The 13,544-nt window shown below is 43.9% G+C and overlaps 2 protein-coding genes across 4 annotated transcripts; one reads left to right on the top strand and one right to left on the bottom strand.

The window, feature by feature from the left end:
• Positions 1-4,653: 4,653 nt before the first annotated feature.
• On the top strand, positions 4,654-11,796 carry LOC103979686 (uncharacterized). 3 transcript variants are annotated; one of them, XM_009395861.3, is made up of 21 exons: positions 4,654-4,998; positions 6,022-6,101; positions 6,274-6,360; positions 6,560-6,610; positions 6,702-6,819; positions 6,998-7,054; positions 7,157-7,221; positions 7,343-7,426; positions 7,537-7,587; positions 7,681-7,743; positions 7,834-7,880; positions 7,956-8,025; positions 8,110-8,172; positions 9,698-9,787; positions 10,009-10,047; positions 10,147-10,374; positions 10,485-10,570; positions 10,692-10,740; positions 10,826-10,906; positions 10,981-11,074; positions 11,247-11,796. In XM_009395861.3, the coding sequence occupies exons 1-21, from the start codon at positions 4,881-4,883 to the stop codon at positions 11,471-11,473; spliced, it is 1,848 nt and encodes a 615-aa protein (XP_009394136.2). In that variant the 5' UTR covers positions 4,654-4,880; the 3' UTR covers positions 11,474-11,796. The 3 variants fall into 3 exon arrangements, with proteins under 3 accessions (XP_009394136.2, XP_009394135.2, XP_009394137.2); XM_009395860.3 differs by lacking the exon at positions 4,654-4,998 and adding an exon at positions 5,015-5,553; XM_009395862.3 differs by lacking the exons at positions 4,654-4,998; positions 6,022-6,101 and having other exon boundaries at positions 6,318-6,458.
• Positions 11,797-11,991: 195 nt separating this feature from the next.
• On the bottom strand, positions 11,992-12,634 carry LOC135633997 (uncharacterized). The gene has a single exon (XM_065144098.1). It carries the CDS (start codon positions 12,559-12,561, stop codon positions 12,097-12,099), a length of 465 nt encoding a protein of 154 aa, XP_065000170.1. The 5' UTR covers positions 12,562-12,634; the 3' UTR covers positions 11,992-12,096.
• Positions 12,635-13,544: the final 910 nt, after the last annotated feature.

Below are 13,544 nucleotides of genomic sequence, written 5' to 3'. Positions count from 1 at the left end.
TCATGGACTATTTTGGCTTCTGTTTCTTAGGAGAACAAGCCGACGCGTACGTGTAAGTCTCTCGCTGTTTCCGTGTACGGTCGAGCTGTCGGCAGACTGCGTCCTATCAAGTGTCGATCTCGTGGGTGCTGGAACGGAACATGGAACAGAGTTTGGGACAGGAAGCCGGCGTCTTCGGTCTTCCCGTGCCGGAGTTGACCTCGAGCGACTCCAGGGTGTGCCACGTGATCGGGGATAAGGTGGTGGTGGTAGTACGTGGCGCATGGTTGGAGCCGGGCCCAACTCCTATATAGTATCGAACACGTGCTCCGTGGAAGTCACGTTACGGTGGTGTCCGCCGTCCCCATTCCGACGACGTCAGGTTCCGAGGTTCCCGGCACAGACTGCTATTATTTTTGCCTCCAATAATATGGGTTTGGGGTGGGGGGGGTAAAACCAATTTATATTTATATTATTTTTCTGAAAGAAACCATTACAACCGTGGAACATTGATTCGACCGATCTACAGCGATCTGAGGCGAGACAGTGATGATGATGATGATGACGTTTTTGAAAACTGCAAGCTTACCTTTGAAAATTGGTTTGATGATGCATCAAATCAAATCACATCATAAGACTTTTGTCCCACGGAGTGATTCACTCGCCCTGCAGATAGATGACGACCGATTGGAATGGGTTTGGATCCCTGCATCGGTGTGTGGAGGAAGGAAGACTCCTCTTCTTTAACTCCGAACAGATGTACGGTGGACGATTGCTAATAATAATATGCATCTTTTCCATTCCGTAGGTAAAAAGAAAAAGATATAAATAAAGAGCTCATGCGAGCATCCATAAACAGCGTCAACAAGTCTGAAGCCGATTTAAGAGAAATACGTGGAACATGATTTCGTATGCCTCGTGGCATGCAGATACATGTAGCAAAGTCCAGTTTGGCTTTTGCATCCCGAGTTGATGCGTCTTTCAAATCCGCTTACCGACCTTTGCAAAGAATCTTGAGATGTCAGGTGACTCATTCAAGAACGAATTAATCCATGTCCTGACCCACCCTGATTTGATATGATTAACAAATGGCATTTTATTTATTTATTTTTGAATCTTTTTTTATCTTACTTTTAACCGATCCATCTTGTCCACCCCATTCTCCATCCAGCCATCCATCCTAGTCTGTAGGTCACCCAGCCGAACCTACTCTCTTATTGTGACAGAATCAACACCTACTCTTCCCTACACGCCCTTTTCAAGAACTGGACAACGTCGCATCTTTAGCAGCAGCGTAGAAATTGTGGTGTGTGTGGGGGGGTTTATTTATATACGTGCACATAAAATACGTACAAACCTCCGTACTTGTCACCCAGACACCAAACGTCTTATAACGACCATCATATCACATCGAGGACCAACGCTGAAGAGGAAGGAAGACAAGCAACGGTGGGCACACTATCCAAACCACATTGGAACGACCGTTACTACGGTTTCTTCAAGCGCACACCGCCACCAACGGCTACATTCCGCATTCCCCGCTGGTGACACAGCACGCGTCCTCGTCTGCAATCCCAACGACGGACGACCGCCCGCCGTGTGCGGATCCTATCCCGCTGTCGCGACCCAACTTCGTAGTCCACGACAACAAGAAACTAATCGCGGTTATATTTTAACCCCATCCGGTATACAAAACATCGAGGTTGCAGCTCTAACTTTGTCCGGTCGAGTCATCAAGTTAGACGATAAGAAGCGAGATTAATGCATGCGTATGTCATGCCAAATCAAAGAAAATGGTAAAAGTAGGTGGGGAATGCACGAACGATCGATCGAGTCAAAGGAAACAATGGGAGATGTGATGTCCATTTTCCGGATACATGATGTTGGTTGGGGAGTTTGAGGTGACCTTTGAATGGATTTTATATGATGAGACGATTAACGTGCTAACCACTCGACAATCGCTTGACGGGGAAACACGTCATATTTCTTCGACCTAATACTATTTCGGATAGGTGGGGGTTACTTGTGAAGGGAAATATCTCTCCGTCAACGAAGACGATGATGATGATACTGCTGCTACCATCAATAGTTGAAAGGGCTGTTTCGATCCGAGGACTTGGAATCCATTAAATCGGATCAGTGGTGATTCCATGTCGCAGCACGTTTTTTGTGATATGATTTGTATGAACATGTCACAGTTATAAATAAAGCTTCGTCTAATCTGAACTCATGCGACTCAAAAAGTGGAGGAGCCACATGATTTGAAGGAGCGCTCACTACACATGATTTGATGTAACCCTCAAAGATGCAACGTAAAAGTGGAGATGGGATTCTCCCAAAGCCTACAAAGATGCGGCCATGTCTGGAGTTTCAAGCTGTCGGCTCTCCTCGGCGGTACTTGATCAAATCAAGAAACATTTTTGACCTTCTACTCTCACCCACCTATAGCGAAGCATTCCATTTGGCTTTCTTCAGTCCGATGATGATGGCATCAGCCTTGTGCCTGCGCAGACAAGTCATCGAAAAGAGTGTAAGAGAAAAAGTCATATCTCAGGCAGATAACCCTATCCACAACCCAAAGTCTAGTACGAGTTTGAAGGAAAGAAAGTGGAGTGCGACGTCACCTAATCCTGATGGTGGTCCAAATCTATGACTCCCTTGTCACGCCGACAGCCGCCGGGTTTGGATATTATCTTCTGTGCAAGTGCAAGCTGGGAATATTCTTTTCCCTCTCTCCCTTCAATTGTATCGACCAACCACCGATATGAGATTCCATCACACGTTCCATCGTCACCGGCTGCTGCCATCACGAAATATCGATGCATTCTCGTTTTCCTCTTGTTTCAGTCGTTGTTCAAACAAGAAGAAGAAGAAGAAGAAGAAGAAGACGGTATCCGAGAGCGAACACGAGTCACATGCATGCATGAGTGGATGACAGGGGAGGAACCTAAAAATGATGAACCGGTCAGCTCCACAGTGTCTGCAGCAGCTGATCTGATGCTTCAGCACATGAAGAAGAGTAGCAGGGACTGCTTGCGACTCGCAAGCGGAAATTAAAGGATGTGAGCTGCTGCTGCTGCTGGGCATCAGATGGTCGTTCATGGATACCAAATCCATCGGCCACACCGAAATCCAACCTCCGCCCACTCACTGCATTAAACACCGCCAGCATCGTCACGTTCTGTATCGACACAACATTAATTCCTTACTTCTGGCTTTTGCAAGTCCCACCAGGTTCTTCCATCGCCCCATCCCACAATAGCCAATAGTCAATATCCAGCTTCTCATCAACACAAGATTGGACCAATTTTTAATCGGAATTTGAATAATAATAATAATAATAATAATAATAATAATAATAATAATAATAAAAAGCTTCTCCTGAGATGAAGAAAAACGTATGAGCAGATGGATGCCATGGTGAATCGGGTAGAAGACACGGCCCGTGATACACTGGGAATGGAGCTCCCCCGCTGTTTGCGACCCACATGTGACTTCCCAGGGAAAACAACAAGAGTGGTTCTCATAATAGATGGCAGAGCATGTGGTTTACCTCCATCCATCATTCGGCAGATGGACCCCTGGCGTCGTTGGCAACCGAGTACAACTCGTGTCGATTAAATCGTGGAGTTGCAAGAGCTACAACGGAGCACTCGTGTCGATTAAATCGTGCTCATTTCTATTTCATGTGGTGCAATCCAACCAAACCGAACAACGAGCAAATCGAGGGAAGAATGCCTGCGCACTCCACTCCCACTCCCTGCCCTGCTGTCTCATGCATCGAGCGAAGCACAATGACACACACGCAATTCATGCGTTGGCGTGATCGTACGTACGTGGAGCCACCCTGCAGTTTTTGTTTACTGGGTAAACTTGGATCGGATGACAAACCATCTATCGATTGGAACCACCGCAGGATGACTGGGCGTCTGTCTGTCCGTCTGTCTTGTCTTTGACGCGAAGCGAGAAATCCACCGCAACATGACGTGGCAGCCGCCCGAGGGCCGAACACTTGGAACAAGGAGCACCCGCCATAGGAGGCGGAGGCCGAGGTCGAGGTCGAGGCCGCCGTGGAAGACGTCAAATCCCACGGGAGATAGAGACGATACCTTAGTCGAAGAAGATAACGTAGTTTAATCCTTAATTACGGCTCACCGGATTTTAGATTTGAACGGCCACAGCACGATTGTGCTCGCTCGCTCGCTGTCCACACAGGTCTCCCTCATTTTTATTGTTATTGTTATGTTGCCCACCAAACTCGGACGCACCTAATTATCCCCCAAATCCTTACGTGGGGTCCATCCCCATCACATCACCCGCCAGCATTTCAGTAGTAAGCGGCTCGGTCCGATCGATTTCAGGAACCACTCGTCTTCACCTCGATTGAACCCGAACCAAAATGTGCTTCGTTCACTTGCGTGGACGACGCTGCACGCTCACCGACTCTTTTCTACGTCGACCCGAAAGCTTCCAACTTCCACGCAACGACGGTCCACCGGTCTGGGCCCAACGTAACCATCGATGGGCCCCGGCGGGTTGGTTCGGAGAAGGAGGGGGTGCGTAGCAAAATAGCGTGAGACGTGGAGAGGTGCCCTCAAGAAAAGAACAAAAAGAAGGGGTTTTGGGCGACCGGATTTATAAATAACACCACTCCGGCTCTCCAAATCTCCCCAGCTCATTGTTCTTCGCTCTGAGGCGGCAGCCACGCTTTCGGCGACGCCCGGTTTGTGTGTGTGTGTGTGTGTGTGTGCGTGTGTGTGAGAGAGAGAGAGAGAGAGAGAGAAAGAGACGAGGGCAGGGAGTGTGGAGGCGCTCACACCGTTGTCGTGCTCTCCGCTCCTCGTAAGGTGCTTTCGTGCTTGTCCAGAGGAACACAGAGAGAGAGAGAGAGAGAGAGAGAGATGAAGTACGTATTGGTGACGGGGGGAGTGGTGAGCGGACTGGGGAAAGGGGTGACGGCCAGCAGCATCGGCGTCGTCCTCAAGGCGTGCGGGCTCCGCGTCACCTCCATAAAAATCGGTGCCTGCCTCGCCCTACCCTTCCATGTTTTACCGTCCAAAGAATACTTTTTCGCTTGGTGTTGGTGAAGGCAATGGATCTTTTCTCTCCGACGAGGTGGATTTTTGTGGTGTCAGCCTCATCCCCATGAATCGAAGAGTCCTTCTTGCCCCTCATTTTTCTTCTTAAAGGAGACGCTTCTTTTTGGTCTGATCTTTTCCGTAGGGTCCCTTCCGGGCCTCCCGGGTTTAAGGAGGTTGGATTGTGCAGTAGGTTGTCTTCTTCCGACATTCATATCCAACAAGGTTAATATATTGAAATTATGACGCAAGAAAGAAGAGATCTTTGCATCTTTTCCCCCGCCAGTTTGATGTGTCCTTTGCCGACTCCAGATGCTTCTTGATTCGGGCTGCGGTTATAGTCAAACTCCTTTTTTCTTGCATCGCCCTGCGTCAACTCTGTTGCCCTTTCTGATTCTTGGGAAATCCCCTTGGTGCGATCGGTTGTTTCCGATGAGATTGTGGTACAGGGTGCCCTTCTCTTTTGCGTTTTGTGGCCGACAGCAGCCGATCTTGGGTAATGAAAATGGAGGTTTCGTGCGTTATTATTCTTCTGCAGATACGGGACTTTCAATGCTCATCCCCTTTGAATTCTTCTTTGGCCGTCTTCGGTGACGACGGTGTCTGATTGGGTGCTTTCGCTTGACACCAAGTTTTCTTCCGGCCATCATTACTGATTGGATGACCTGGATCTTTCTGATTTACTTTATTGCTTACGATATTCTTATTCTGCGATCGATGTGCAATAAGACCATTTGACGAAAGACTTTTCTCCTTTATGTTGATCAACTTTGACGTGCGCTGGGAAATTGTTGTCTTCACCTCTCTTCGGGGCATGTTTTTTTTGCAAAGAAGAAGAAGAAGAAGAAGAAGAAGAAGAAAAGTCTTTCATTTTCTGTCTATGTCGATCGTCATGTTATGCAACTTTGTTTCTGTTATTCTTTAATCGAGATGGTCTAATGCTGTACCCTGTGGACTTACGCAGATCCTTATCTCAACACTGATGCGGGGACTATGTCTCCGTTTGAGCATGGGGAAGTCTTCGTCTTAGACGATGGTGGCGAGGTAAAGAGCACTGTGGATGTCATCGTATGGTCTCTGCAAGTCTGAAAACCGATGCCTTTCTCATTGACCTGCACAGATTTACACTCACATTTTACTTTGCTTAGAAATGTTTAGGAGATCTTTGTTCTTCGGTTTTGTTCCATTTCTTCTGATGGCCTCCCCTCTTTTACAGGTGGACTTGGATCTCGGAAACTATGAACGGTTCCTCGATATCAAATTAACTCGTGACAACAATATCACGACTGGAAAAATCTATCAGGTGCTCAATTAGGCTTTAGATGTTTAATGGTCGTAAGATTTGTGACGACCTGAGGCTGTTGAGCTATTATCTACTATGGAAGGAGATAATTCTTTTAGGTCAATTTTCATTTTTCTTTCTCATGTTAATCTTGTCCCATCTCCTCCTTGTTCATGTGATAGACTAACTTTCTTCTCTCTTGATGTCATGTCCGTGATAGTCCGTCATCGACAAGGAGAGGAGGGGAGACTATCTGGGGAAAACAGTCCAGGTGTGTTTCTCTCTGATCCAGAACCAATTGTGTGTCGTAATTTTCACATTTACTTACCGGTGCCAGAATGCCTCCTCTTTTTCTTTTGAAGGTCGTGCCACATATCACAGATGCCATACAAGAGTGGATCGAACGTGTAGCGATGATACCTGTGGACGGTAAAGAAGGACCAGCTGATGTTTGTGTTATAGAATTGGGTGGAACTATAGGTAAATTTGCTACAGAGTTCTGTTCTTGATAAAACAAAGTGGAATAATATATTGGTCGAACAATCTCACCTTACTCCGAGTGAGAATTATAATTCACATGATAATCATTCTTGTCCGAGTGCTTGTTGCAGGAGCCACATTCCTTTTCATAGTATTGACCGTGGCATTCTTGATGCAGGGGATATTGAGTCAATGCCATTCATAGAAGCTTTGGGTCAATTCTCTTACCGTGTAGGTGAGAAAAGTTTGAAGGCACCTGTTAAAATATTGTTCTTTCCAACAGCTTATTTTCCTATCCTCCTTTGTGAATGAGGTTTGTTGTCATGTTTTTGGACAGGGCCCGGTAACTTCTGTCTGGTTCATGTTAGTCTCGTACCAGTTCTTAAAGCAGTTGGGGAGCCGGTAATGACAATTAACCAGCTACACATAATGAGACTTTGACTGAAGCCTTTCACAGCTGAAATTTGATTCTATCCTATTTTTTATGGATGTTTTTTTTTTTTTTTTCCTTATGTTCCTGTAGAAAACTAAACCGACCCAACATAGTGTTAGGGGACTACGAGGACTTGGGCTGACACCAAATATTCTAGCCTGCCGCAGTGATAAGGTTCCTATTAAACTCTCATCTCCTGGCTCAATCCTAATTTTTCAGCCTAGTATTTGTTCTTCCTACATCTGTGTTGATCTTTGAGAATTACATTTTGATGCTTTTGACAGCCGTTGGATATAAATATTAAAGAAAAACTCTCACTGTTTTGCCATGTTCCGGTAATTTGTTTACTGTTACTCCTCGTCCATTGTACCTGCTGCAAAGTCAGTGTGTAGATTTTGATACTCACAATCGATAGCTTTTTTTCACAGGTTGCCAATATCATTAATCTCCATGACGTTACAAACATTTGGCACATTCCTTTATTGTTGAAGGTAGAGTATATTTTGTTGACACTATCGATGGATTTTATCCATCGCCAAGGTTATTTCAGCATCCATATTAACATACTTCTTCACCTATAGGAGCAAAAGGCACATGAAGCTCTTCTGAAACTATTAAACCTTCAAGGGTCTGTCCGATGAATGGCTTATTTATTTAATTACTTTGATACTTCAGCCATTGATTCTGACATTAATATATACAGATGTGCTGAGGAACCCATGCTGGAAGAATGGATGGGTAGAGCTAAACTCTATGATATGTTGCACAAGACTGTGAGTTCTTTTTTTTTTATATTTGCTATTGTTTTATGGGTCACTGGAAACATCTGAAATCTTACCATTTGAATAAATTTACAGGTCAGAATTGCTATGGTAGGAAAATATACTGGTCTTTCTGATTCTTACCTCTCTGTTTTGAAGGTGAGTACGTTCATCACTTATCAGTCTAATGTTGTCCGTTTCTTGTACGTTGCTTATTTACTGGACGGATCTGTATTTGTCATTTTATCTTTTCTAAGATGTACTTGTTTTTTATTTGTTCTCCACCACAGGAGGACCACGATACTTACACTAGAAACTCATGTGATTTATTCCTTGTGCTTACTGTAATGGCCATTTCGACAAACAAATCAAGTAGTTTTTTATTTGTCACAGGCCATTGTTCGTATGTGAAGCTGTTTGTTTAAATGCTTTAGGGCAATAAAAAAAAATTATAATAACCAGATGTTGATGCTATTTACTTAAAATGTTAAGGACAATGTGAAACTTCTAAAACCATGACCTTATTCATGAGTAGTTCATGTTTCTAGTTTAGCATCTCTCGATCAAGGTTGAACATTTTGAAGTCATCTAAACCCTGAGTGATCTTTAACTAGCTTCTTAACATGAAACAAGTGGAGGATTGATAGGGAGAAAAACACTTGCAAAAGGAATTAGCATTATGAGTGAAACTTGTGGCAACAAGACTGGTTATCCGAACAATCAAATTTGCAATATTGAAGTTTGGCAATTAGTAAGGAAGATTTGGAAATCGCAAGAAAAATTATTTCCTGCCATATGGCTTCTTGAGTTCACCTCTGTGGGTGCCTCACTCCCATTTGCCTCTTTTTCACTAAGAAAATCGCTATGGTCTCTTGGCATGTTCATCATCAATTTTATTCTGATTGCTTTTTTTTTTTTTTTTTGCTGACATAATCATGACTGCCTGTAGATTTGGGTTAGTTGGGTCATGATAATAATTCAATTTCCACATGATGCACTTCTTTTTGTGTATAACTCCACAGTAAATCATTTTCATTACAACAGGGGATTGTGTTCTTTTATTTAATTCTTCTGATCCACTAAAATGGGATTTTTTTTTTTCCAAAGTACCTCTCTTGGATGACTTATATCATTTGTGCAAGTGCAGAATGCCCAAGTCTTATAGATCTTAAAATGCAAAAGTTCATCATGGACCTGACAGATTCCCTGATCTGTCATCTTCTCTTGGTTAGTTGGATGCTCGTGACTTCAGGATGGGGAACAAAATAGAGTTAGAAGTTGCTATTTGTTCTTTTTGAAGTAGTTAGGTCGTCAATAACTTAGTGTTGGTTTATAGAATCTGGCGAGCATATGGCCAAAGGTTTGTTCAGAGATCCTACGCAGTTATCTTAGTTATCTCCCATACCCATGATGAGCAATATGGCTGGATAACTGCAAATATAGCTCCCCCTTGTTTTGTGTTTTTGTTGATCAGTCACTTCATAAGATTGTCAAACTGGTGCTAGTCGTGGCTTGGGCTTTGTTATGGTTTCTTTGGTGATAGAAACTCTAATGCACTCGAGTGTTCCCTTTGTTATACTTGGTGATCATTCGATGCTCGTTTGTCTTTGATGAAAGAATAGATCAATCTATTATCCTATGAGCATTCCTTCCGCAAACTGATTGTTTTGTTAAACTATTGCAGGCTCTTTTGCATGCTTCTGTTGCTTGCCGAAGAAAACTTGTCGTGGACTGGGTCCCATCATCTGATCTTGAAGAAACAGCTGCGAAAGAGGTCTGTCCATTTTACAGTTTAAGCAGTTATGTTGGTCTTTTTTATTATTCTTGTTGGATTGGTCTGTCCATTTTACAGTTTAAGCAGTTATGTTGGTCTTTTTTATTATTCTTGTTGGATTGGTCTGTCCATTTTACAGTTTAAGCAGAGTTGTGCTCTGCTTTTTATTATTCATGTTGGATTCTTTGTTGCAAAGAGTTGAATATTTTACGTTTATACAGGCACCCGAAGCTTACAACGCAGCATGGAGGCTTTTGAGTGTGAGCTTCTTGCAAAATTAAAGAAGATGTTTAGCTGTGTACCATACTAGTTTTATCTAACATGAGGCAATCAATGCTCGCCATGTTCTTCTATCTCAGGGTGCAGATGGGATACTAGTCCCAGGAGGCTTTGGGGACAGAGGGGTGCAGGGAAAAATCCTTGCCGCTAAATATGCCCGCGAAAACAAAATTCCGTATCTTGGCATTTGTCTTGGCATGCAGATCGCCGTCATCGAATTCGCTCGCTCCGTTATGAACTTGAGGGAGGCAAATAGCATGGAGTTTGATCCCGATACAAGTGCTCCCGTTGTCATTTTTATGCCAGAGGTAATTCGTAAGGTTTTTTTTGTTTTTTTGCATCTTTGGTCATCATTGTCAATTATAAAACCCTTCCTCCACCTCTCATATATTTTCTGTGTGATCGGATTGACCTTCAGGGTTCCAAGACACACATGGGAGGTACCATGAGACTTGGATCGAGGAGGACCTTTTTCACGGTTGCTGATTGCAAATCTGCAAAGCTGTAAGTAGAGAAATGTTATCCGCGATGCTTGAATGATATGTTACTTCTATCTAACTTGCCCAACGAAAGAAAGAAAGAAAGAAAGACTTAAAAAGAGAGTTCAACCACCTGGTTTCTTCAGGTATGGCAAAGTCGGCTTCGTGGACGAACGGCATCGACATAGATATGAGGTCTGATGATAGGAGAAGTAAAATATTTATATTCCAGCATCGATGAGATGGGTTCCCACTTATCATTGTTTATTTTTTTTTGCAGGTAAATCCTGATATGGTCCCGGAATTTGAAAAGGCTGGTCTTGCTTTCGTCGGTAAAGACGAGACAGGAAAACGGATGGAGGTGGGTTTTCTTTCTTTTTTTTTTTTTTTACCTGAATTTTTTGTTTCTTGACGACGATGATGATGACGATGCAGATCATCGAGCTGCCTTCTCATCCATACTATGTTGGCGTGCAATTTCATCCGGAATTCAAGTCTAGACCTGGAAAGCCCTCTGCTGTTTTCTTAGGTAAAATAATAGTGCCTCAACTCTGCCCATCCATCTATAGTGCCAACTCGTTTCCGATCCTCGCCATCTCGTTGGCGTTAGGGATCGTTCCGAGGTGTGATGGTTTCGAATCATTGTTGGGTGCCTTCATATATCCTGTTTCGTCCTCGCTTGTTATAAAATGCTTTTACAGGACTGATAGCCGCATCATGCCGGCAGCTGGATGCATGGCTACAAGCTTCTAACGGGCAGATCAGCCCGCCGGCGCTGCATGCTCACAGCAATGGCTACCCGAGCCCCAGAACCTACCGAAACGGCGGGGGGAGCCTGAAGAAGCCCGCCGTCAAGAGCCTGGTTAACGGAGGAAGCTTCCATTCGAATGGCAATGGGCTGCACGTCCACCAGCACAGCAGCTCGTAGGCACCATCCTCTTCCTGGTTTTCTTTTCTTTTTCTCTTCTTCCATCCGAGGATTCCTACTCATGTACAGTACAGTACAGTCGATCGAATGGAAGTGGTGGCGTGTGCATGGATGATGCTGGTTCCACTGTTTTTCACAAGGAAACCAGCATCGTGTTCGTGCAGCCAGCCAAGAGTTTTTAGGTTTGAACGATGTTGATTTGTTTTTGGTTTGTGAGGGGCTGTGGTGCTTTAACATCTGTACCTCTCATTCCAGCAGGAAAAGGCCTCGGAAGAATAATGTCGTCGTATCGCGTTATAAGTAAAGATCCAATGTTTGGATGAGTTGAGTCGCGCTTTGTGTTGTCAGTCTCAGTCTTAAAAACAGTTTCGACTTTCGTTTTTCCTTTTTCTATCGATCTGTGGATGTCGAATGCGGAGCACTAAGCTTCCGTTCGATATCATCGCAGGGGAGACGAAGCCCATGATGGCACCACGGAATGCCCGCGTCCTCGGGAGACTTGGAGTACCGCTGCAGCGTAGAAAACCAAGGATTAATTGACAGCACTAACAAAACGCTTAACTCGTACGCCTATCCATCCATCGGCACATCTCTCCCTCTCTCTCTGGATTAACATGAGCCCTTCAACCGGTGCCGGTGACGCCGAGGTCCGGCTTGTGCTCCTCCTTGCCGGCACCGAACACGGGGCCGCCCCCACCGGCGGCGTCCTCCACCTTGTCCTGCTGCTTCTCGATCTTGATCATTACCCCCTCGTCCTCCTTCGACCGCGGGTCCAGCCGCGTCTTGTTCTCCTCCGCCGGCACCGACTCGTACGTCGTCGGCGTCAGCGATTCCTTGGGCTGCGCTCCTTGCGCTCCGGACATGTCGCCCAGCTTCTTCAGCAGCCGTGGGTTCTTCTTCTTCTTCTTCTTCCTGGATTTATAGCACCACGCGGGCGGCACCGCTGCTGGGTACGCGGGGTGTTTGGGTTTGGCTGCTACTGTGCGGCGGTGAGCGGCGGTGCCGAAGCCAGGCGTGCGGACGCGCTGGTGACACGCGGTAAGGGCGAATGACTCGGTGGTGCCACGTCTCGTGTGGGTCACATGCATTGTTGCGTCACCGACCGCCCGTGTTGGGCGGAGGTGGATATGGAAAATTAGGGTGGGAATGGTATCATCGGCTAATGGACCCAAACTTAAATTCAAGTAGCAGTCGACGACCGTATATGAAACAAGTATGAAATCTGGGGCTTTGTAGGTATATCCAATTTACATCTTCTATTGTTGTTCATAGGTATTACGAGTTTTATTTTATTTTATTATTATATTTATACATATATTATTCTGTTATTTTTTATAAAATTATATTATTATAATTTGAGTTTAAGATGAGTTATTTATTGCTTTTCTTATATCCTTTCGGAAGGACGTCGAATATTGAAGCTGAGCTATCTAATCGTTCATTTGTTTTTATTTGGAACCTATATCGACAGTGTTCAAATATTCCTTATAAATCATCAAGTTAATAAATCTCATCTAAAGTATTAGTTTCAATCCTCGGATATCTACTATTTATTTACGCGATACATGATTTTGTATACTTACGACTCATATATATGTATATATATATATTATAATACATAAAAATAATAACTTATGATCAATGACAAGATGAGGAGATATATTCACTATAATTTTTATCCTGCAAAGTTAGTGATCCCTCGTATTGTATTGTATTGTATTGTGGTGATATTGATAGAATTTTCATCCTACAAAGATTTTGACATGTGAATTCTCGTTAATGTCTCGAATAAAATGTTTAATAATGAGATAAAATCATTTATCATCTCATAGGTTTTTTTTGTTTTGTGCTCGATAGAACCCTATACAACCTCCTCGACCAAAGCATCTTTTAATATTCTATATATTTATTTCTAATTAACAAAGGCATCTATAGTGGTCGATGTGACCTCCTTAAATATTTGTCCCTATCCAATATAGATTATCTTTTGAGTGCTTGATACAATTCTCTATCTAAAGTGTCATACTTAGTTTCTTCATCGATAAAAAAAATCTTTCAACAATCGATATGC

Source organism: Musa acuminata, chromosome BXJ3-3, assembly GCF_036884655.1.
Source record: "Musa acuminata AAA Group cultivar baxijiao chromosome BXJ3-3, Cavendish_Baxijiao_AAA, whole genome shotgun sequence".
NCBI lineage: Eukaryota > Viridiplantae > Streptophyta > Magnoliopsida > Zingiberales > Musaceae > Musa > Musa acuminata.
The sequence above is the reverse complement of the archived record's forward strand: the minus strand, read 5'-3'. Positions and strand labels throughout refer to the sequence as shown.

Excerpts from the sequence above, each read along its gene's own strand:
- LOC135633997 (XM_065144098.1), bottom strand. The coding sequence starts at position 12,561 with ATGCATGTGACCCACACGAGACGTGGCACCACCGAGTCATTCGCCCTT.
- LOC103979686 (XM_009395860.3), top strand. The coding sequence starts at position 5,370 with ATGCTTCTTGATTCGGGCTGCGGTTATAGTCAAACTCCTTTTTTCTTG. Across the intron at positions 6,361-6,559 it reads CGACTGGAAAAATCTATCAG|TCCGTCATCGACAAGGAGAG; the intron begins GTGCTCAATTAG and ends TGTCCGTGATAG. Across the intron at positions 10,375-10,484 it reads TTGTCATTTTTATGCCAGAG|GGTTCCAAGACACACATGGG; the intron begins GTAATTCGTAAG and ends ATTGACCTTCAG.